We start from the raw sequence: 24226 nt of genomic DNA, 5'->3' as shown, positions 1-24226 counted from the left end.
GCATTTCCCACCGTTTCTTACACTGATTTCTATTTTCTATTTTATTTTAAAGTTCATAAAACTTGGCATTTTTAATGGCAATATATTTAGCTTTAACCATTTAATGCAAATAAACATTTATTTCTGTTTAAGCAAGAACAGAACAGGAACTGGTAAGCCTAGCAGCTGTTAATGCAGTCTAAGCTGCTTTTAGCAGACGCTCAACATGTTAAATAACATCTCCCTGCTAAAGCTTGTAGCGATTAACAGTTAGCAAAGTGAAGCTGCTGTCTTAAAAGAGCTTGCTATTAATTAACAGCGCACTGCTAAACCAAGCAGCTTTAACAGTTCTCTAAGACATTTGGCTCTAATACCGCTAAATTTAAATATTTTGCGCTTTAGAAGTGGTTTAGCCATGAAATCGTGCTCATAAATAACATTCCATCAGCCAGAAAATAGATTAAGATACATAGCAGATATTCTTTAATGAACCCCTCTATCTTACCCTCAGCCTCGCTCTCTCTCTTACTCTCTATAGACTATATATGTGTATAAAACACTATCAATCAACTTCAATTGGCCTGCGTAAGCGCCAAATAGTTGGCCAGCTCAACAACAGCAACAACAACATTAAACACTAAAGCAACAATTGCAGAGCAAAACAAACAGAAAACATTTGATGCGACTATCAAAATTCGTTTGAAATCTATTTGGTTTTTTTTACATTTCACAAATTGATATTAATTTGCAGACACTTTCAATACCGTTGAGAACGGAAAACAAATTTGCATGCTGAACGAGCAGATACCCTATAAATCAAAGATTCACTGGATAAGTTGCAGATAGTTGAATTTATTTGAATTTGATCTATTCACTCCCTAGTCTTTTGCTGCTGCTGAGCATACCCCTGCCTACGCACCTTTAATAATTACAGGGTATACGAAATATAAGTGTAAAATGCGAAACGGCTTTTTCCACGTTGCGTTAATAATTTCTGTTATGAAAAATTGATTGAACTAAATGAGCTGGTGACACACTTGTTGAGTGTTGACTGTCGCACACAAGCACACACGCACACACACACATACATATGCATACGCAGACAAACAGCGTCAGAAACCCCGCCATTATGTTGATGAAAAAACCCATAAAATTTGTTTGGTGTTTTAATATGCTGCTTTTTGTTGTTGTTGCTGTTGTTGTCGCTCTGGTTGTTGTTGCTGCTGTTGCTGCTTCTCTTTGTGGTTCAAATTTTTAACAACTTGCATATTTTATTAAGATGAGCCGAATGGCCGACAGATTCATTTAATAAAAGCGTCATTAAACGAGCAGCAAGAAATAAATTTTCCGAAAATTATTAACTGAAATTTTGAACGCGACCAGAAAGTGCTGTAATACAAACAGCTGCTGTCTGTTGTTGTAGTAGTAGTTGTTGTTGTTGTTGTTTTATATATATATTTATTTATGTTTTTTAATGGCATTTAAAATGGGAGCAAAGTCGTGAGTTAATGTGGAGCCCTAATTAGAGCGATTAGCATAGGTAATGGGGCAGCCGCTGAAAGCCGTCATCAAAAATGCCATAATTCCCAATTACTTTAGGCACTTTAGCTGACTGTGCCCGCATGTGAAAGAGAGGGGAGGTGGGGGGAGAGAGTCTGAAATCAAATTGTATCTGAATCAATTAACTGCGTAATATCAATAAAACGAAAAGAATGTATAGAGGAGCGACTATTGTGAAAGTGAAAATGCCAAGGGAACGTGCAACGAACTCTGCTTTAGATTGCGCTTGATTGTGGCGAACAAGAGGCAGATACAAGAAAAAAAAAAAAAAAAAAAAGGAAAAAACAAACTATAGATACAGATACATTTACAGCTATAGCTACAGCTGCAGCCACAGAAACAAGGTATGCCAGCGCACAGAGCCATTAATTTAGCTGCACATGCGAGTGCCCCTATGAGCGGCGTCTGTCTGCAGGCGGTTAATTGGCTTAAATTAAGGTAGCGATCAAATAGCAGCAGCAGCAGCAGCAGCAGCAGCAGCAACAACAAAGACTCCCATTGTGAGATACACACAGCGAAACTCCATTTTGTACCTTGCAACGGGCCTGGGCCCAGTCGCAGATACAACAAAGTTGCTTATTTACCAAGCGGCTCGGCGGCCATAAGTATCTCACACACACGCACACACAGAGAGACGTTTACCATGTGCGTGTGTGTGTGTGTGTGGCAATTGGCTGACCCTCGGCATCGCCAGCGACGTCGTCATTGAACAAAGCAATCTTCGAGATACTTTTTCTTTTTATTTTGTTGTTGTTGTTTTGCTTCTTCTGCTGCTTCTTTTTTTCGTCTGCTGGCTTCCACGTTCTTTATGATCTCCTTTTTCGCATGCTTGAACGCTTTTTTAAACTGATTAAGTCGACTCTTCAGCCAATGTGTGCGTGTGTATGTGTGTGTGTGAAAACCAGTTCCACTCTTTTCTTTTTCTGCTTTTGATTGGCGTATGAGATCATCGCCTTTTACGTGGAAACGTTGCGTGAAGGCAACCACAATGGCAATAAACCACTCGGCTCGGCGGTGGTGCAGTGGTTGGGGAATCAGGGCTTTGGCAGCGGTAAAGTTGATTTGCCACGAAATTAAAGTTGATCTCCAGCCGGAGTTGACTTCGGCCACACGGCAACAACAACACACGCAGATCGCTTTACGGCTGAGGGCCTTCGCCTTCGTCTCGCTTGCCCCTTGCCGCAAAGCGCGGCTCCACTTGCCTTATTTATGTGTGGCATGGCATTTAGCTCTTTCTGCTTATCGCCCATACACATCTCACAGTTAATTTGTTTTCATTAAAAACAAAAGGAGCACAAGAAACGAAGAGCTGCTTAATTGCAAAATATCCATCCTGAGTTATTTCAGCTACATTTACGTTCATCTTGTGCAATGATTAATAATCAAAGTTGATCGACAAAAAAAAAAAAGCTTTAAAAATTGTAAAATTGTTTTCCTAAATTGTTTCGTTGGGGTATATAATATAATATATAATATTTTTATTAATATTAGCTAAGCTAATGTGTACTTTAATATATTTTTTCAATTTTAATCTTCAAGTACAAAATTCCTTGAAAAACGAATAACAGCAAAAAGTCCTTTAAAAAAGAAATAGATGAATAAAAGAAAATAAAAACAGGAATATTATAAAATAATTTAATTTATTTATAAAATCTTATTTGCATTTAAAAATAAATATTATAGACTTATATTGTAATATATTCATTTATTTCATTATTTTTATTTAATTATTTCACAATTTTTAATATTTATTTTATAATTCAAATTATTTTATAAATATACTTTTATATAATATATATTTTTCTTTATTTAATTTTACGCATAACATTATCTTATCTATATAAAATAAAATACTCAATAACTCGAGATTGGCTAGGCCGATTATGATTATTTTGTTGTTTTTAGAGTTTTATTCGGAGTTGGATTGGAATAGTTTAATAGGAATTAAAATATGATATGAACTATTAATTGTAACTTACTAAAAAATAAGTAAATAAAATATGATATAAATAATAAATATACATTTATCTAACAAAAATTTTCCTTAATCAATTCAAAGTCATTATCTTTTATAGGCATTCTTCATTCGTCCATTCTTTCAGTGTATTGTCTGCAACCCAAAAAAAAAAAAATATTTTTTTTTTACTAATTTTCTGTCCATTTCTGTTCTCTACTGCTTGCAGTTTCCTCTTTGGCCTCCAGTTTGCACCACCACCAAGCCCACAACAAGCCCAGCAATGCGGCCGCCAACCCAGAGCTGGCCAGCAGCGCCACAGCCAGCGCAGCTGAGGACTGTTTGGTTAACTGCACGCAGTGCCACAAGCGCTTCACCGACATACAGGTAAATTTTTGCTGGAGCACCTTTGGTAGTTAAGCTCACCTGTAACCTCTTACCGTTCACCTTTCACCTGTAGTCCTTCAGCGAGCACATTGCCAGCGAACATCCGCATGACAAACTCAACTATGAGTCGCATCGTGCGGCAGCTGAGGCTGCGCAGCCGGAGAGCGAGGCGGAGGAGGATGAGCGGAGCAATTTGAGCAGCAGCAGTCGTCGCTATGCCAAATCACCAAGCACCAACAACAACAACAACAACAGTGAGACAGCCAAGAATCAAAATAACAACAACAGCAACAGCAGCAGCCATAGAAGCCAGCATTCACCTCTCTGCTCACCTGTGGCGGCCACGCCCAACGATCTGTTTGCCCACCTGCCGCACACGCCGCCGCAGCTGCCCGCCCACTTGCACGCCCAGTTCATGGCTGCCGCTGCCTTTGCCATGCAATCCGCCCGTTCCGCCAGCTCCCCCAGCCAGCAGCAGCAACAACAACAACAACAACTGCAGCAGCAGCAGCAGCAACAACAGCAGCAGCAACATTCGCCGCAACTGCAACAGGCACTGCTGCTGCCACCGCCGCAGCCCGGCAGCAACAGCAGCGTCGGCAGCAACTCCGCCTACGACCTGGACTTGAGTGCACCGCGCTCCACCTCCAGCCCGGGCTCCACGACGGGCGACCTGGGCGCCGCCTTTCCCTGCATGCAATGCACCGCCGCCTTCGCCAGCCGCGAGCAGCTCGAACAGCACCAGCTGCTGCACTCGCCCACGGGCCCCCAGACCACACAGAATGTGACACAGGTGAGCCAAGGTTTCAAATGTAACCCGAACTATCTATATATCTGTATATCTATCTATATGATACGTTTGGCTAATATGTAATTATTATCCATATTAACTTATTCATATTAACTACCCCATTCAAAGATTGAGCTCAAATGAACTTTTTAGAAAGTAGCTCCGCTCATATTTGAACCAGTTGTCAAAGCTGCAGCTGAGTTCGTTTTAGCCTAAAATTTCTGGTTTATTTTTGGCTTTAATTTTAAGGCTCTTCAAGTCAACTTTTTACATGAATGAAATGAGATTTAAAATTTGAGATTTTGGCTCACAATTTTGAACTAGTTTATTCATGCTAGGGAACTCATAAAGAGAGATTTAAAATTTGAGATTTTGACTCGAAGTTACGCATACAAATTTGAACTAGTTCATTATTTCTATTCTTGGGACTAGCAATAATATTTATTTGCAAAGAGTTTATAAATTTTGGTAATTTCAAACTAAATGAATCAAAAAACAATATACTTTATTGGGTCTACCACGCCTTCTTCTGCCAGCATACCCTAAGTTCCTATATGCAATGGGCTCACCGTATATTAACTAAAATTTTTTTGTTGGTATGGTATGCTTGTAATTATCTTATCTTCCTATACAACTGCCTATGCTATATACAATATCTACATGCATGGTTATATATTGTACTTCACACCCAGTGATTCAGCAATCGCTCAAGTCGGCCGACTGATAAAAACAATGTTTCTTATAGAGACTTGGTTTTTGCCTGTGCTACTGTTGTTGTTGTGCTGGGTTGAAGTTCATGTTGAGTACGATTGAGCATTGAAGTGCAAGTTACTCATGAGATGGATCCAATACCGCTTGCCCGCCTCCTGCCAGCAGCTACCAGTTAATTTAAGACTCTCGCTCCAAACTGATCAGCGACACGCACAGCATTCGCCTCTCGGTTGATCTTTGAGCAACGAACATTGAACACAATGCACAGGCTTTGTTCAGACTTGTGTTGTAGTTGTAGTTGTTGCTGTTATTGTTGTTGGCATCGCATGTGAACGGAAAATGGGCAACGATAACGTAAGACGGATAACAACGGTGCCAAGCACAACGTCAACCTTATGCATGTGCCCACGTTTCCTGTTGACACAATATGAATTATATATAAGCATATATACACATGTATATGTGCATGTATATGTTGGATTTATAAAATATATCGAAGGCAAATGAGAAAATAATTAAGTCCCAGATAAAGCCTAAAACACATGGGACAGGCCAGTTTCTGTAGTATTTCTATATAATTTCTGTGCAATTCCTTTGTAGTTTTTTTTCTGTTCTTTTTTCTGTGAAGATAACACATATACTTGAGGTTGTAGCTACACTCAAGAGGTTTTCTTTCCGTGGAATTAAAATGAATTTCTCTTCTTCTATGGCTGCTTACGTAAAGTTTATCAGCAAGGCAACAACAAGCGACAACAACAACAAGCACTATAAACTATGATAAGCAACACCGTCATAATAAAAAAAAGAATAGGCACAACAAAATAACAAAAACAACAGCAGCAGAACCAAACTGAACTGGCATTAAATAAAAACGTAGGCGTTTACCAAAAACCCACACACGCACACACACACACACACAAAAGTATTATCAGGGGAGCATTGGCTACGGCCAAAAAAGAAACCGAGTGAGATACAAGGCACAATGGAGTGAGATAGCAAGTGCGTGCGTCTGTCACACTTTGTGGCGGCCTATCATAAGGTCTGAGAGCGTAAACACACACACACACATATATATATATATGTATATAGTATATATGGGTGTAGTATATAGAGTCTGGCATGTCAGTCACACACTCGTAACTCCCAATTGTGCAGTTGTTGTTGTTGTTGTTGTTTTCTTTCTTTTTTGTTTTTTGCGTTCGTCTTGGGCTGCCCATGTGATAAGGCATTAAAATAAATGTTGCTACAGGCAGGCCCTGATAAGACATACTAACACTTACGGCCAACCCACTCCAGCTCATATATATATTAATAAAAAAAGCACGGAGAGTGTGAGAGTGAGAGAGGGAGAGAGAGCGCGTGAGTGTGAGAGGTAAGACTGGTCTGCCCAAGAAGCCCAGCGATAAGCAGCAAGTTCTGTTTGCAGGGTGGGGCACACACACACACACACACACACACAGCATGCACCTTGTGGCATGCGGCAGCCAGCGGCTATTAAAGCCACATAAATTATAATTTTGTTGCATTTTTTTTTGGTTCCCCTTCCACTCGCCCAGCCCAGTCCAGCCACAGGCAGTCAACGCCCCCATCAGGCATTTCGGGTCATAAATTCATATGTGGCTAGTTCGCCTAACTTTTTTTTTTTTGTTACTCTTTTACCTTGCTGCAAGTGGAGCCAAAATGAAAAAGTTGAACAGCTTCTGATTACACATATATGAGACTAAGCGGGCCGTTGCTACAGTGATAAATGCCTATAATGGCCAGCACAAATTTGATGATTTGTTGGTGGAAAATGCAGAGTTAACAAAAAGTTGAGCCGTAGGAGGAGGAGTTGAATGTATATGTGATAGCTAAGTTATTATATATGAAATAACATAAATGATATATGAATATATAACAAATTAGCAAATATTAATAAATATTCTATTTAATATATGAAATATTACAAATTTATTAAATTAAATTAAAATTAAAAATGTTATATGAATATATAAAAATTTGTAATGATTCATACATCATTTTTCATTTTAATTAAATTTTCTAAATTAATATTAAAATTAAAAATTATTTATGAATTGATTACAAATTTATCAAATTAAATTTAAAAAATTTTTTTTTATATATGTTAACAATATAATAAAATAATATATGATACAATAAAATAAAAATTTAAAATAATTGAACAACTACAAATTCATTAAACTTAACTAAATTATTTGTAACTTTTAATTTATTTGAAATTTTATTTTATTTAATTTATTTATATTTTTATAATAGAACTAAAAATAAATTAAGCTATATATAATTTATCAATTTTATTTGAGTTCCAATTTCTAAGTCTGTGTATATCAGCTATATATAATTTATCAATTTTATTTGAGTTCCAATTTCTATGTCTGTGCATATCAGCTATATATAATTTATCAATTTTATTTGAGTTCCAATTTCTATGGCTGTGTATATCAGCTTCCGTTCAGCTTAGGCCGTGCTCACTGTGGCAGCTGCAGCACTTTTTTGCCGTTGCTTTTCTTTGGGCCAGTTGCTGGCTGGTTATTAATATTTACCTAAAACCCGTCAAAAAGCTAATAAAGCTGCAAGGGCCCGAGTGAAGTTGCTGTGTGAGGCTGAGTTTATTAAGCGCTGGCGGCCAACCTGTTTGCACTTTTGCTGCAGCTGTGGCTGGGATGGGGGCAGGGGTAGGGGCAGGGCTAGGGGCGGGGACGTGTGGTGGGCGTCGCACATAATTTACGGCTTTGTTAATGACATTTAAACATTGAAACACATTGAAACACAAATGGCAACAGGATATTGGCCAGCAGCACAACAACAACAACAACAACATTGGCCTGACATATTGCAACTATGGCCAATGCGCATTTATAGCCATATTTATAATTGATGGGCCAAACGAGAGGGGGTGGGGTGAGTTGAGGTGAGGTGAGGGCAGAAGTTGCTCGTTACACGTGTATATGCGTATTAAATTATTATGTGTGAAAACAATTAATTATGCATATGCAAAAAGCAATACGGCAGCAGCGGCAATCGCTGCACAAATTGCTCATTATGGAAATCACGCACATAAGTAGGCAACACTTTTTTACGCCCATTCGCCAGCCTCTGTTGGCCAATTGTTATTGAAAAGCCATTTAAATTGGCCGCAGACGGAGAGCACACGCGGCTTTAATGTTAACAACGCGAAACATTTCTGCAGCAAAGGTCAACATCATTAACAGCGAGCCCAACAGAAAAGGATAGGCACATGTGCATAAAAAGAGACAGAGAGAGAGAGAGACAGAGAGAGAGAGAGCGGGCCATAATTGTTGAGCAAATGGCGGCACATAAATTATTGGTCAAAACTCAAAACAAATAAAACAAAGTGACGCAACTGGCAAAGTTTCAGCGAGTGCCGCAAAAAGTGCAGCAATTAAATATTTGCTTAACTGCGCCTGCACACACACACGCACACACACACACACACAGACAGGAGTCGCAACTTTTTGGCCACAATTCATTTGGGTCCGTCCACCTTTCTGGCCACCACAAACTGGTTTTTGGCCATGTGTCTGCACACGAAACATTTCAAATTGAAAAATTATATGCACTTTAGGTGACCCATGATCCCGCTCCAGCTCCAGCTCCAGCCCCAGCTTCAGCTTCAGCTCCACTGACATCGTCGTCTCGGCGCCATTCGCCACTTGACGAACAGCGCTGAAAAATTAATAGCAATTTATTTACTCCACTGCCGAGCAGCCAGCCATGCCCATTTCCACCGTCCACAGTCATTTTCCCCCGACTTTTCACCGCTTTTAAATGCCATGTTTTTTTTTTTTTGTTGCTTTTTTTATGTATTTCACTCTGCCTCCTTCACTCTCTCTCTCTCTCTCTCTCTCTCACTCTCTCTCTCTCCTCGCCTGTGCATTCGTACAAAGTTTAAAAATTATTTGCAATTAAAGCAAACAAATTAAAAACACCATTAAAAAAAATAAAAAACGCACCGTGGCTGAAATATTTATAACTTTTAAGCGCTTGTTTACAAATAATGAAAATTTATTGGAATTTATAATGCAAACTTTGTTGAATTCAGTCAAATTAAATGCGTGCTGCATGCAAATAAATATATGTATATTTACGCATATACCTATATATATCACCTAGCATGACATTGATTGTTAATTTGATTTGATTTAAGATCATGCGAATCAACTGGGATCAGGTCTCACAGCTCTAAAGCTGTTCATCATTTACCCAATTATAAATTTTTTTATTTTTATTTTGTAACCACAACTTCCACTTTTTATCAAAAGATATATCATCTCTCTCTCTCTCTCTTTCTCTCTCTCTCTGAAAATTGATTTTCGAGTCTGCACCTCATTAATGTCATTATATAAAAAGAAAACAATTGCTGGAATTTCTGTTCCCAGAATATCTTTTATATACTTCCGCAACAAAGCCTAAATACCTATATACATGCTCTATTTTCCATCTCTCCCTCTCTCTCCCACTCACTCTCATTCTGTCTCCCTCTCAGCACCTGCCCATTTTTTACCAAAACACATGCCACGTTATTTTCCCCCAGACATTTTAACTTCGCTCATACGATTTTCCATTCATTTTCTCCTCACAATAATTTTCATTTTCATCTGCTCACGGGACTTGGATCAACTTTCACCGTGCACATCATAAATTATGCGGCCCCCTGTGCATGTGTATGTGTGTGTGTGTGTGCACTTTCTGCGGCTCACATGGAATTTCCCAGGGACATTTCCCTCGGCTGGCACTGCACAAGTCCCTTGGGTTATTTTCTCTTTAGACATTTATTGTGCGGTTGCGTCGAATGATATGTTTAATGAACTTCGTAAGAAGACGAGAGAGACAGAGTGAGCGAGATGGCGAGACTTTACCGTTATAGCGATCTTATTGAGCAGCTGCTTTAGCTTGACCATTTCCTGCTCCGAATCAACATTAACATGTAAAATCATTGCTGAAGCAGCTGTTGGCTTCAATGAACTTTGAAGGAAAAAAGCAGAGATAGGGGGAGTATTTTACCGTTAGAGTGATCTTATTGGAATTGAGCAGTTGCCTTAGCTTGACCACTTGGGAAAGCTCCCAATTAGTCTGCCGAGCATTAAAATATGAAATCTTTTCGAAAGCAGCTGTTGGCTCCCAGACGAGCGAAATTCTTAAGACTTTTTCTAAATTCATTTTCGTTTCGTGGACTTTATTAATTTTGCGATTTCCTTTGATTTAAATACAAATTTACGCTGCAGCTTTTTATCAAAAGTAATAAATATTTTTTATTTATTTTGCGGCGACGGCGGCGGCGCCTAATTTATGTTTTCCTAATACACAACTAATTTCGCATGCTTAAAAGTTTCTTCTTTAGAATAAACATTTTTCGAATATATATTTATTCACGTATATGTATGTGTGCATGTGTGTGTGTGTGTGTGTGTGTGTGTGTATTTGGAACCCCACGCACAAATTGAGCAAAACGTTTTATTTATAAACAATTAAATTTGATTTGTCGTGCGTTGGCAGCCAAACAAAATGAAACTAAATGAAATTTCTTTGAGTTTCCGCTTGTTGAGTTTTTCTGTTATTTCTATTATTATTATTATTAGTATTATTATTATTCATATTTATCAAGTTAAATATGATCAGCTGCATTTTGAGAAATGCGCCGTAAAATATTGAAAATGCGACAGGCCATATATAAATGGCCAACGGTTAAAAGTATTTTCCTGTTAATCAATTTTAAGAAAGGAAAAACGAATAAGCAGAAATATATGAATATATAAATAAATGTATTTCTGTTCGATTTACGACAGCGCAGACCTTAACGCTTTGCTACATTTTGGCCAAAAAGAAGAAAAATGTTAATGAACTTTTACCACGAAATACACTTAAGCAAATATAAATTATTTCAGCTTGGGTTGTTATCTCTTGCGCTCTTCATCTCTCTCGCTCTCTCACTCGATGTACCTCTCCGACATACATATATGTATATAGCTAATCGAACGAGTTCAAAAAACCCTATATGGCATGTCAATCGGCTGGCGTTACCTAGGCGCAAAAAACACTTTCGATAACGATAACCCCATTCGAACCGCACTCTCGTGTGCCGATTCACTAGGCTATACTAAGCCCACGTACTATCTCTATCTACAGTTCTTGCTCTTCTTCTTCTTGCTCTTCTTCTTGTATGGGGAAGGTACGTCAATGCTAACTAGAAATTCATTCATTGCTCTAATCAGGCACAGCTTTATATATATATATATATATATATATATATATATATATATATATATATATATATATATATATATATATATATATACACATATAGTTTATATATGTATATTATTTTCATATTGTTGTAGTTAGCACAGATAAGCCTAGAAAATTGGGTCGCAGTTGCTATAAAGCAGTTAGACATATACTTCTATATATATTTTATTTTGCTTAAACATTTGGCGTCGTTAATAAATGTTTTTTTCTTCTTTTTGTTCATTCTGCAAGCAGAAATGTGTTTAGGCTGACCTCAAAACAAGAAACAACAGCAAAAACAACAACAAGAACAACAAAAAGACAACTCGAGCATGTCGCTTGTTGTTAATTTTGTTTACGCGCTGCCAGTGGCGACAGGTGCGTTTTATATATGTATGTAGACACATATATATTTATTCATATACATATATGTATGTACATGATCGTATATAGTATTTATATATATAAAGTATTTCCATGCCGATGGCGGCATTTTGTCAAGTTTTAGCGGCCAACAATTCTTTTGAAGATGTCATTTTAAAAGCTTGCTCACGCGGCCCCCACCCAGCCGGCGTCGCCCTTTTGCTTTAGAGCCAATTATGTGCGCTATTATGGCCAAATTCTCATGTCACTCAATGCATCAAATACTCTCACAAATTAGCGGTGTCTGTAACCAACACACACACACGCACACGTGCACATATAGATCTTATATCGTATAGACGTACATATATTTTTACTTTTACTTGATTTCTCTATTAGTGCTCTTGTCGCACTTCTGTCTCTGTCTTTTGAATTTGGCGCCCACCTACGTTGCGTTATAATTATAGCAAAAGGCTACTGTCGCCTGCAATTAGCGTTGCCGGACCTGCTGGACGCTCGCTAGCTCTCGCTTTCCTTCTCTTCCTCTCTGTCTAACTCTGTCAACTTCGTTTAGCTTGATTTGTGCTTTGAAGCTGCTGTGTGGGGTCTACTGCGCGGCATACAATTTCCGGCTAGATTTCGCTTTTTCAGCTTCGTCTACAAGAACCTGATGCTTGGCTTAATAACAAGCCAACACAAGCGATAACCAATGGGCGCTGTAAATAAGTGCATATATATTATGTATGTATGAGTGAGAGCGTGTGCTTGCTTATTAATGAGCAACGCTTGTGTATCAATGACATCATTGCTGAGACACTCAGAAGGCTTAAGGTACACACGCTCTTAATTGGCTGTGCCATGAGGCATGGCAATTCCGTAGAAATTAATTAGACAGTTTCAAAAAAAGAAATATACACATATGTATTCATATACATATGTATATACATCAATATGTACATGTATATAAGCATGTGTGCTTTAATGTGTAGCAAGCAGCTTTTGTTTTCAATCGAATTTGAAGCGCTTATACGAGGTTCGTCAAAGTAAAAATGAGACAGAGCGAGTGTAAGAGAGAGCTTATAAATAGACGCACGTGTGCGTAGCTTATCGTAAAGCGCAAAGGTTACAAAATGGTTAATAAGTCTCTTTTACTCTGTAGAGCGTACGTATTTGTGTATGTATGTATTATTTTTCTTTTTCAACGAATCAATTTCCAAAGTCCGCCGCCTACCACTTGAGTCAACAGAGTTGTTGTTCCACTCAGTGCCAGGGCATCTTTGTGTGGCCATTATTAACGAAAGGTAGCTACAATTGGTATTTCCGTTCGCAGCGCATGACGAACACTGATGATAATAATAATAGCAGCAGAGAAAAAAAGTGCATAAGAGTCGCTCTGACGCATGCAACAACGCTGTCCGCTTACCTTTTGTAAAACTGTACGGCACACTGTGCGGCTGCCATTTTGGTTTACATTTAATTGATAACAATAGGAATAACAACAGCGTTTGTGCGACAACAAAGCGTGTTAATAATGTCCACACTGTACTTAAGCAGAGGTGGGCGTATTTACTCTTTGCTCTTTCCTCACATTGCTGCGGCTTACGTACACACACACACATACACATATACATATGTATGTACATACTTACGCGCACGCTCGTAAAGGTGGATAGACAAAGAAAGCGATAGCGTAACTTCATGCCGCGAGTAGGAGATAGCTAACAGCGATAACGTGTTTGGCTCTGTGAGTGTGTGAGCGCAACAGGTAGCCGTAGCCAGAACCGTAGCCACCATGTTGAGCAGCATGTTAAAACTCGTTCGTTTAGTTTGCTTTTGTTTTGTTTTCTTTTCTCCATACATTCGTGTGCTCGCTCTCGCTTCGGCAAATGGCGTCTGCTCAGAGTGCTGTGACGTCAGCATACAAATCTTTAATAGTCTTTGTAGAACAGGTAAAACAACATGATTTAGCTCCACCCCGACCCCTTCCACACCACTCATAACCAGCGGAAGCGGAAATTTATGTTGCTTGTGCGGCTCTTCCGCTCCATCAGCCGACGCCAGCCGGCGCTCGCTCACATTTCACTCAAAGCGAAAATCAAATTGTAGTTTAAAGATTTTCACTTTGGAAAAACAAAACAAATGTTGATGTTTTTGTTTTTTAATGTGCCAACGGCTGTTAAACAAACAAATTAGGCCTGAAACTGGCCACGCGTAATTATTGGGCGTATTTCAGTGTTTTTCTTTCCACTTGCTATACAAATAAACACAATGTCTCCGTTAATGTACAAACTAATTAGGCCGGAGAGCAACTATTAGTTAAGGCTATTTTACTGACCCTGATCTGCTACCGTATCCCTCTCCATAGGATTGTGATCTCATGTCAAGAGCTCATTTATAAATTGGCTTTGTGTTGAAATTATGACTAATAACTGGTCACACTAAAACTTGCACATATGTATACACCCAAGCACACAGATATGAGCACATTGGTCTGTTAATTGAAATTCATGCAAAGCTGCTGCTGAGTAACCTATCAAAGTCCGAACCACACAGCACACGCGTTCTCTTAATTTGCAAGGACAGAGCGAGAGCGCGCGTCATGCAAGTCATGGCTCGGCCAAAGACAAAGAGAGTCACAATTACAATGACCGTTACATGTACATATGTATGTATATATGTATGTATGTATGTTTGCAGACAGATTTGATGGCGTATTGAGCAGACATATTCCGAATTAATGGCTGATAAAAAAGTGCTGCAGCCGCACCAACGACAATGTCATGAACTTTACAACAATAACAATCTGGCATGTTATTTTCTATATGTATTTATTTATAAAGAGCAACAAATAGCTGAGGTGAGCTGCACTGAAACAGCAGCAGGAAAGTTCAACGGCTGCACGTAAACAACCGATGCCATTCAGAGAGAGGTGGGGCGATGGCACGGTGCAACACGTGTTGCCATATGTTGGCCGAGTGAAAGTGCCGCAAATCTTTCAGCGCGCTGGCTAAGTGGAGCCGAGCCGCCTGTCAGTCAGGCGGCTTGTGCTTTCATTTCATTGTGCACCTTTAACAACGGCGGCAAAAGCAACAAAGTTGCATTTGATGCGTTCAATTTGTTGCCAAACAAATCAAAGACAAACAAACGCATTCGGGTGTGATTAGCATCAGCTGCTGAAACGATGCTGATACGATACGATGTGATTTCATTTGATTTGATTTGTCTAGGGCCTTAATTCAATTTTTCCGTTCGACTTTTTGTTTATTTCTTCACTTGCCGGCGTTTGTTTTTGTTTATGTTTCCATTCCTTATTGGCGCTTTGTCGCAATATCTTCCATTGAAGTTTTATTTTATTATTTTCAATTACTGTTCATCATACCAAACGTGTCGTGCACTCAGCACCCGCGCCACACGCACACAATCGGTTACTTTTTTATGTATTGCTTTTTTTTTGCTTATCTTCTCTGCTTTGCCTACGCTTTCATAATCTATGCACACATGCGTACGCGTCTCTATGACTGTGACAGCTGTAAGCTGGCTGCTACGCCACTTCGCTTGCCGCAATCCTTTTCTACTTATTTCTTCAGTCTGCTTTCGTCGGTTGTCGTTATAATTTCGTCATTTGCATAGCCCGCATATTGTTTGGTTTTAATTAAGTTTCGTTCTTATTATTTTGTTGTTGTCAATTTTGCGTTTAGTTCATTTAATCAGCTAAACTCTTTTAATCTGCTTGCCAAACACAACAGCGCCACAAAAAAGTCACAATTTTTTGTTTCAATTTTGTTTTGTTTTTTGCGTTGTGGTTTTTGGTTTTACTTTGCGGGCCTTGATACAAACGAAATCCCGTTAAATTTCAAATAGCACAGCAAAACAAATAAATACGCGCGTTTTGTTGTTTTAAACAACTTTTATTACCTGCGCGTCGGTGTGTACGTTCGCTCTGCATACATGTGTGTGCGTGCCAGTCTCAGAATAAAAATAAGACGCAACAATAACTACCAAAGCACCAACAACAACAATGTCAACATGCACACTCAATGTAATACTAGGGGATCACCATCAAAAACAAGTAAGAGCAAATGAGAGCGATAGAGTGCAAGCAGCTGGACGGACAAAAGCTGCACTGTATACCGTTGCATTTGTGTCTTATTTGAAATGGAAATAAAATATTTGATTATTGATTTGCATTAGTATATAATTTGAATATATATTTAATTAATTATTTTTATAAAAATATGTATATCTAATATACTTTACTCGCTCTACTCATTGCAGACCTGCAAAATATGCCACAAGGCCTTCGCGAACGTGTACCGTCTCCAGCGTCATATGATCAGCCACGATGAATCCGCGCTGCTGCGTAAATTCAAGTGCAACCAGTGCGACAAGGCCTTCAAGTTCAAGCACCACCTGAAAGAGCATGTGCGCATCCATTCCGGCGAGAAGCCCTTCGGCTGTGACAACTGCGGCAAACGCTTCTCGCACTCGGGCAGCTTCTCCTCTCACATGACCTCCAAGAAGTGCATTAGCCTGGGGCTCAAGCTCAACAACAATCGCCAGATGCTCAAAACTCTCGATAAGAACTCAAGCGCTCGACGCTCACCCACGGATCAGCAACAGCAGCAGCAGCAGCAGCTGGCGGGCAAACGGAAGCTAGCACCAGAGCAGGTGCTGCCCAATCCCATGAATTACTTTGCCGGCGAAGTGCAGAACCCACCCACAGCTGTCAATGCTCCTGCGCCGTTCTATCCCAACTATATGAATGCGGCGCTGCTGGCCTTTCCGAATGCCATCATGGCTGCCGCCCTGGATCCCCGCATGCATCCCTATAGCATTCAGCGACTGCTGCAACTGACTGCTGCTGGGCAGCAGCAGCAGCAGCAGCGGGAGGAGCAACTGGAGCAGCAGCTGGAGCAGGAGCACAGAGAGGAACAGAAGCTGTATGAGACCAGAAAGGACGATGATGAGACGCCGGATGAGCCCAAGCTGGTTATGGATTTAGAAGAAGCAGAGCCCAAGCCTTCGGCCAGCCCTGAAGTAGCCGTCGCCGAATCCGCAGCAGTCGACGTCGGTGTCGTCAAGCAGGAGCCCAGTCGCGAGCCGACGCCTCCCGACACGCCCAAGTCCATCAAAGTGGAGCAGGAGGAGGAGCAGGAGGCATTGGCTGTGGTGCAGTCGCGAGCGCAGACTCCTCAGGATCTGCGCTGCAGTCGCTGTGCCAAGCAATTCAATCATCCCACAGAGCTGGTGCAGCACGAGAAGGTGCTGTGCGGTCTGATCAAAGAGGAGCTGGAACAACAGTACCAACAACAACAGCAGCAACAACAACAGCAGCAGCAACAACAGCAACAACAACAGCAGCAACAACAACAGTCGAGCTTTGCTCTGCTGCCCTCGGCCAGCGATGCGGACGAGGATGAGGAGGACGAGGAGGAGCCCCGCCAGGATTACCATGCCGGCAGCAGCGACAGCGGCGAGCGTAAGGTGCGCGTGCGCACCGCCATCAACGAGGAGCAGCAGCAGCAGCTGAAGCAACACTACGCTCACAATGCGCGTCCCAGCCGGGACGAGTTCCGCCTGATTGCCGCCCGCCTGCAGCTGGACGCGCGCGTCGTCCAGGTCTGGTTCCAGAACAATCGCTCGCGCGAACGCAAGCTGCAGAGCTATGCGAACAATGGCGAGACCGCAGCTGCGGCTCCGCAGCCACAAGCGCAGGTGCGCGCTGGCGAGGATCAGCCGCTGGACTTGTCCGTCAAGCGAGACGCTTCGCCGTTGTTCGGCTTGCCGTCATCCCAGCAGGCAGCTGTGCTGCCCGCGCCCGCCGACTTCCAGGAGACGATGGCCATCAATCTGAGCCGCAAGCTCTCCGGCTCGGCGTCCATGTCGCCGACGTCACTGTCGCCCTGCTCGGGCGCCTCTTCGCTGCAACAGTCGGCGGCAGCTGCTGCTGCTGCTGCAGCGCTCTACTTTGCGCCCCCCTCGCCGCCCAGCCACGCCCACGAATTGGCGCCCAGCGCAGCACCGCGTGGCCAGGCCTTCGCCGGCCTGCCGCCATACATGCTGCCACGCCTGCCCATGGAGGCGCTCTTCCAGATGCGTCCTGGCGGCGACTATGCGCCCAATCCGCTCATGAACAGTATTAAGCTGCCCGACTACCGCGGCACCAGCCTCAGTCCCGGCGGCTCCGAGAAGCGTTCGTGGCGCGACGACGACTCGCGCATCTCGCATGACGATGAGTATGGCCTGGCGAGCGGCGGCCTGCTGCCTCCCAAGCCCAAGCGGGCCAAGGCCGAGACGCACGGGCATGCGGGTGATCCGGACCTGCCCTTCGTCTGCGACCAGTGCGACAAGGCGTTCGCCAAGCAGAGCTCCCTGGCGCGCCACAAGTACGAGCATTCCGGTGAGTCAGAACTTGGAGAAGATGTGGTGTAAGCCACTGCAAAAAGCTACGCTATGTTATGCAAAGAGCATACTGTTAACTAACAGAGCTATGTCGTGGCATCACATTTTCAGTTTGTGCTCTGTTATGCGATCTGAAATTTAGCAGCAGGCAGGTAAGCAGCGATCCTGCAAAAGCTCCAAAGCAGTCAAAGCTATGTCTCTGATAGGGAATTCCATTAATATTAATACTTTATTGAGAGTATCCTGAAATTGAAAACTAAGATATAATGAAATGGATAATATAATGAGTGATAGAATGACTAATTCATAGACAGAGTCAAAACAAGCTATAGAAATCTTAGTATATAACAAAGCTATATAAGTGATAGAGGTAATGATTGATGTGAACTGATAGGATAAAATATTAGTCAAATCCCTATAATATCCCATTTCAAAATCTATATATAGCTATATCTGTATATTTCTAGCAATTAGTCGCACTGCACGATTTCATTTGTCTACGGGCTTAAAAATAGATAACAGTGTCAAAGTTGCTTCACCTGACACAGTGACGCCACACTGTTAACTTAACAGACTGCCATGCATAGCCTAATCTTTATTTGTTCGTGGGTGTAAGCGATCGCAGCTAATCTGTATTTCATTTGCAGGTCAACGACCCTACCAGTGCATGGACTGCCCCAAGGCCTTCAAGCACAAGCATCACTTGACGGAGCACAAGCGTCTGCATTCCGGCGAGAAGCCATTTCAGTGCTCCAAGTGCCTGAAGCGCTTCTCCCACTCGGGCAGCTACAGCCAGCACATGAACCACCGTTACTCCTACTGCAAGCCCTACAGGGAATAGGTAAGCGACACCTCAGTGCCGCCCACCTGCGTAGCAGCCGCCGGCAGGCCGCAGCGTCGCGGCCCCGCCGCTCACTCGGCCAGGCTGAACAGCAACAGCAGCCACCACAACCAACATCAGCAGCAGCAGCAGCAGCAGCAGCCACAGCAGCACCTCCACCACAGCAGCAATTATCCCCATCAGTTGGCTGCCATGGCAGCTTTCCAGCAGCAGCAGCATCATCACCACCAGCGGTTGCAGCAGCAGCGTCTGCCCTGTCAGCCGCTTGCCTGGCCACCGTCCGTGCCTGGCGCTGGCGTCATGTTGCCACCACTGTCCAGCAGCAGTAGTATGCAACAACGGGGCACAGGGCCGCCGCAGTTAACTCCACCAGCACCACCACCGCCGCCGCCGCCGCTACTGTCTGGGTCAGGAGCGGCTGCGTACGGTCAAGCACCGCCGGCACAGCCTCCCAGTTTCTTTGCCAGCCCGCTGCACCACGCAGCGTTGATGGCACCACCACACCCGCTGCCCAATGAACGCTTCGCGGCACCACCAACGCCGCCAACGAGCGCACCGTCCCACGGCGGGCATGCCTTCAATTTCTTCAATGCCAAGATGCTGCTCAATTGAGCGGCAATAACAGCCATTTAATATAAGTCTAACAGTGAACTAACAGTGCACTTAAATGCTGTACTTAAAACCGACGCAGAAATCTCAAATTGTGCAGGAACACAAAACACACAAGACACAAAAACTCGAAGCAAAACAAAACAAAGAATTAAAATAATATTAATTATAATATCGGTTATAACGGTTCTATCGGTTATAGCCCCCATATGCAACTGGCAGCCAACTCGGCAGAGCTTTGATGAATTATTTTTTATATATTCTACATTGTAAATCATATACACATGTATATATCGATATTTTATATATTATGTTCGTGTCATTTTTGTTGCCACAAAATGAGTTCGGAAAGAAACTCCCAAAAAGGATCGATGAAGAAGATGAAGAGCTAAAAACCTTTCGTTTGAGCGAATTTATTATTTTTAATTTGATTTTGCATATTGTTTTTAACAAGTATTTTTTAAACAAGTTACACTTAAGTTGAAAACTGTTTTTGTTTCAATTATGAATGAGTATATTTATATCCAAATATATCTATCGATATATATATTTTTATACATTCGAACTATTTACGTTTACGTTTTAGGCTAAAGAGCGAAAAACCAGTACCAAGTGCTGCGAAATACTCAAAGCTTATTTCAATATCAAATCAGGGCCAGCACCCGGATATATCCACTTATCTAATATTATTTTTCATTTATGATATATAGTTTTTATGCTTTACTAACGGAATAAATGTAAAACTTATTCGGTTTAATGTTTTTAGCTTTAAATTTGTAGTCGAGCCGTCGAAATTTTGGACCAAACAAACAACAACAACAAAAACAACAGCAAACGTTAACTTGACAATATTTGAACCAATTAAACTAACAAGAAAAAAATGTTTAAAATAATACAAAAAAAACAAAAACTAAAAACGCCGAGCTAGATGCTCTTCTGCAAAAGTATTAAAACATCAGCCAACTGTATTAATGCCAGAGTTAAAAAATACAAAACTTAATCAAATACGCCACCTACACACACACTTACACACACTCACACAAATGTAACTTATGTTAATGTGAAAACCCACCGCTTGCTGCGCGTTTCAAATTTCTTACTTAAACAAACAAAAAAAAAAAAAAAAAAGAAATTTTATAAAATTTCAGAAAACTTTTTCTAATTTCTTTTTATTTCTCTTGTTTATTTTGTACGAAAGTTATAAATAATAATATTGTATTGCTACATAATAATCGAAGAAGTGAAGCAGAATATATGTCGAAACGAAACACCTATACGATCATTCCATTTAGCTAGAGTTGCGCGATAAGAAGGAACCGCCCCACATGCATTTAAGAACCTTCGGCTACTTGAGCAAAAATATTACAAAATAAATAAATAAAAACATTAAATGAAATAAGAATACTTCATGTTTTGTAAATGTCATATGCTTATCCAAGTGCTATGCGAGTTAGAGCACAAAATACAATTTAAAATTAATATTTAATATATATATATATATATAAAAAGAAAATGCTAAAGCGCAAAAGAAAAACTTAATTTGGCCTTATTAAACATTATTTAACACTAAATTACTTACAAAACTAAAGAAAAAACTATTTCTAAGCTAAAACGTTCATAAGAAACGAAAATATTTAAATTTAGTAAATAAAAATAAAAACAAAAACTTTTGGAAAAGTCTCTAAAGAAAATTATTAGCAAATTTCAATGTGCGTATTGATGTAAAGAAAATCTTTCTCCTAAAACCAAAAAACAAAAAAATACTATTAACATTAACTATTAACAATGTTTACAAGGACAATAAATTTTCTAAATATCTTAGAATGCTTTCAACTTTTCGCTCTAAATAAATTCAATTCAAATAATTTAACCACAAAAAAAAAAAAAAAAAAAACAATAAAATACAATATATAATTAAATAATTATAAACAGGTTTAAATTCATGATAGAAAGCGAAAAAGGTTTCCAGAACAACGAACATTTATTTATTAACATTTATTGTGCTATGTCTAAACAATCCCCAACATAACTAAGTAAAACCCAAAAGTTTCTCTCATCTCTAATCTTGAACTGTTGAAATTTATTTTCTTTTGCTTTTCCAAAAAAAAAAAAAAAAAAAAAAATTCAACAAACGAACACAAAAATATGCATTTATTACTTAATTAATTTTTATATTCGTATTTTTTAAACAAACAAAAAATAATATATATATGTATATTTAAAGATATATATGTATACTTTGTAAATTATTTCGCAAGAAACAAAGCTAGAGAATCCAAATACACAACAAAATGAATGTTTCAACTATGAACAAAATTAAGCACTCGTTTAGCATAAATTATAAATATATATTAAATTAGATTAGTTAAAAAAAAAAAAACAAAGGAAAAACGTACATAAATGTTAACTTACAACAAATGAAACGAATTAATTATATTTAAGCGCAAATATTTTTCATTGTGATGGATGCATGTCGGCGATAATATTTGCAATCTAGGGCCTTATATGAGATACACACACACACGCACACACTATAAACTCTTGTTAGTTATATTTACATTCTAAGTTAAGTTTACATCCCCGAATAACATTTTGTTCGTCTCCTCTGTTAAAGTTGTTCGCCAGAGATTTTCATGTAAATAAGCGTGAGAAGATATGAGATCAGAATAGTTAGGATCGCATACAGCGTAGGTTTCGTACAAAGTATGTGCTTGTATTATTTGTTTTATATTTTAATTTAAACTGAAGAAAGTAAGAAAACATCTATGTTTTAGTTATGCGGGCATCAAATGTTAAATAAAAAAAAAAATAAAATAAAAAATTAAATGCTATACACACAAGTACACAAACGAAGTAAACAACAATTTAAATAACTTATATTTCAAATATATATATATATATATACAAATATATATATACATAATGCATAAATGTATTTTAATCAAAATAAGCCAACGGATAAAACATTTTTGTCTTGATACATTTACAAAATTATTATAATTATTAAATTTACAATGTGAAAAATAAAAACAACAAAACAAATTATTAAAATTTAAATATTTTGCATTTTACTTCATATTTATTTAAATTTCAGCCATGAGAAAAATTAATTTTTTTAAAATATAGTTTTATCCTGCTTTCAGCTTATTGCGGGTTTTATTATATTGATGACTTCTCTAGGATAAGTATCATTGAAGTATATGGACCAAAAAAATATTTGAAACCGATTTTTAAATATTTTTATAATATATCACGCTCTATAAATTTACACCCTAAGATTCCTAGAATATATATAAGATTCTAGAAATCTAAAAACTTTTCTTGCATAAGTCTTTCTCGTGAAATAAGTATAGGGACGAGTTAAAGCTGAAACAGATCGTCAAATATTTTTATAAAGTATGACACGCAGTGGATACGCATCCTGAAGTATGTCTAGGAATTTAGAAAGGTCTAAGTGTCTGACACAAATCGTTCAATCATTATAAGTAGTTTGCTGTTATTTGATCAAGATCTCAGATCGAGAATATGATGTGTGTTATACGTGGCTTGTAGACGACTTTACGCAATAGGTAAGCCACAATTAAGGTGACTATACTTATATATCATAATACAGTAATACACTTTGATGAAATTTTGCTTGTGGAAGTCCTGGAACAGGTCTATAGACTAGATTGCATGGAATCAAATATTCTCCCCATTTATGCAACATTAGTCTTCTCGGAATCGCCTTAGACTTTTGCTTAATTAAGATTCATTTTCAGCTCTTGCCCCAGTCAAACTTATAAGAAAAACTCCAAATAAGTATTTAATTTTTTTTTTTTTTTTTTTACATATTTTGCTTTCCATTTATTAATTTGTTATTGTAAATGAATTGGCCAAGGCACGCGCAGTGTTTTTATTTTCAAATAGGATTACCATTTGATGTTTTTTTTTTTTATTTAATTTTTTTTTTTTTTTTTTTTTTTCATAAAAAACAAGTGTTTGGGCCAACAAATTGAAATTGTGAACTAATCGCATTTGCCAACGAATCGCTTTACACAACAAACAAAAAATGATTTCTTTTTTTTCTGTACCTTTGCTTAGACATGAAAATTAAACTAAATTATTGTTAGCGAATTATAAACTAAAAAACATCTTAACACTAGAAGTATATTGCATATTATATAAAACTATCAATTAAATTTCTTTTACAATTTATTATAAAATATTTTTGTATATATATATATTTATAGATTTTTTTTGTTGTTTTCTCTTCGTTTCTTATAGAATTTTTCTGTTGAATATTTAAAAAAAAAAACAAGTTCTTCTTCTTCTAACATTGCTAGTTTTATAATATTTTAATATATCTATAGATATTTTTATG

General features: G+C 39.1%; 2 protein-coding genes across 3 annotated transcripts in view; both read left to right on the top strand.

Moving 5' to 3' along the window:
• Window positions 1–20337, top strand: part of LOC6575148 (zinc finger protein 1) — a 31132-nt gene extending 10795 nt beyond the window's left edge. Inside the window, exons 2-5 of one of the 2 annotated variants that reach the window (XM_002001128.4) lie at window positions 3723–3880; window positions 3954–4673; window positions 16287–18411; window positions 19061–20337. In XM_002001128.4, the coding sequence (XP_002001164.3) occupies window positions 3723–3880; window positions 3954–4673; window positions 16287–18411; window positions 19061–19254 (3197 nt within the window). In that variant the 3' untranslated portion in view covers window positions 19255–20337. Of the gene's footprint in view, window positions 1–3722; window positions 3881–3953; window positions 4674–15589; window positions 16081–16286; window positions 18412–19060 lie in introns of those variants that run through there. The other variant, XM_032731605.2, reaches the window with a different exon arrangement.
• LOC122756987 (formin-like protein 14) lies at window positions 19447–19866 on the top strand. Its single transcript, XM_044007982.1, has one exon. It carries the CDS (start codon window positions 19447–19449, stop codon window positions 19864–19866), a length of 420 nt encoding a protein of 139 aa, XP_043863917.1.
• Window positions 20338–24226: the final 3889 nt, after the last annotated feature.

The sequence above is a fragment of the Drosophila mojavensis genome, unplaced genomic scaffold (assembly GCF_018153725.1).
Source record: "Drosophila mojavensis isolate 15081-1352.22 unplaced genomic scaffold, ASM1815372v1 contig_231, whole genome shotgun sequence".
Classification (NCBI taxonomy): Eukaryota; Metazoa; Arthropoda; class Insecta; order Diptera; family Drosophilidae; genus Drosophila; species Drosophila mojavensis.
This window is presented reverse-complemented; position numbering and strand designations above follow the sequence as displayed.

Coding starts and splice junctions, on each gene's coding strand:
- LOC122756987 (XM_044007982.1), top strand. CDS start 19,447: ATGGCAGCTTTCCAGCAGCAGCAGCATCATCACCACCAGCGGTTGCAG.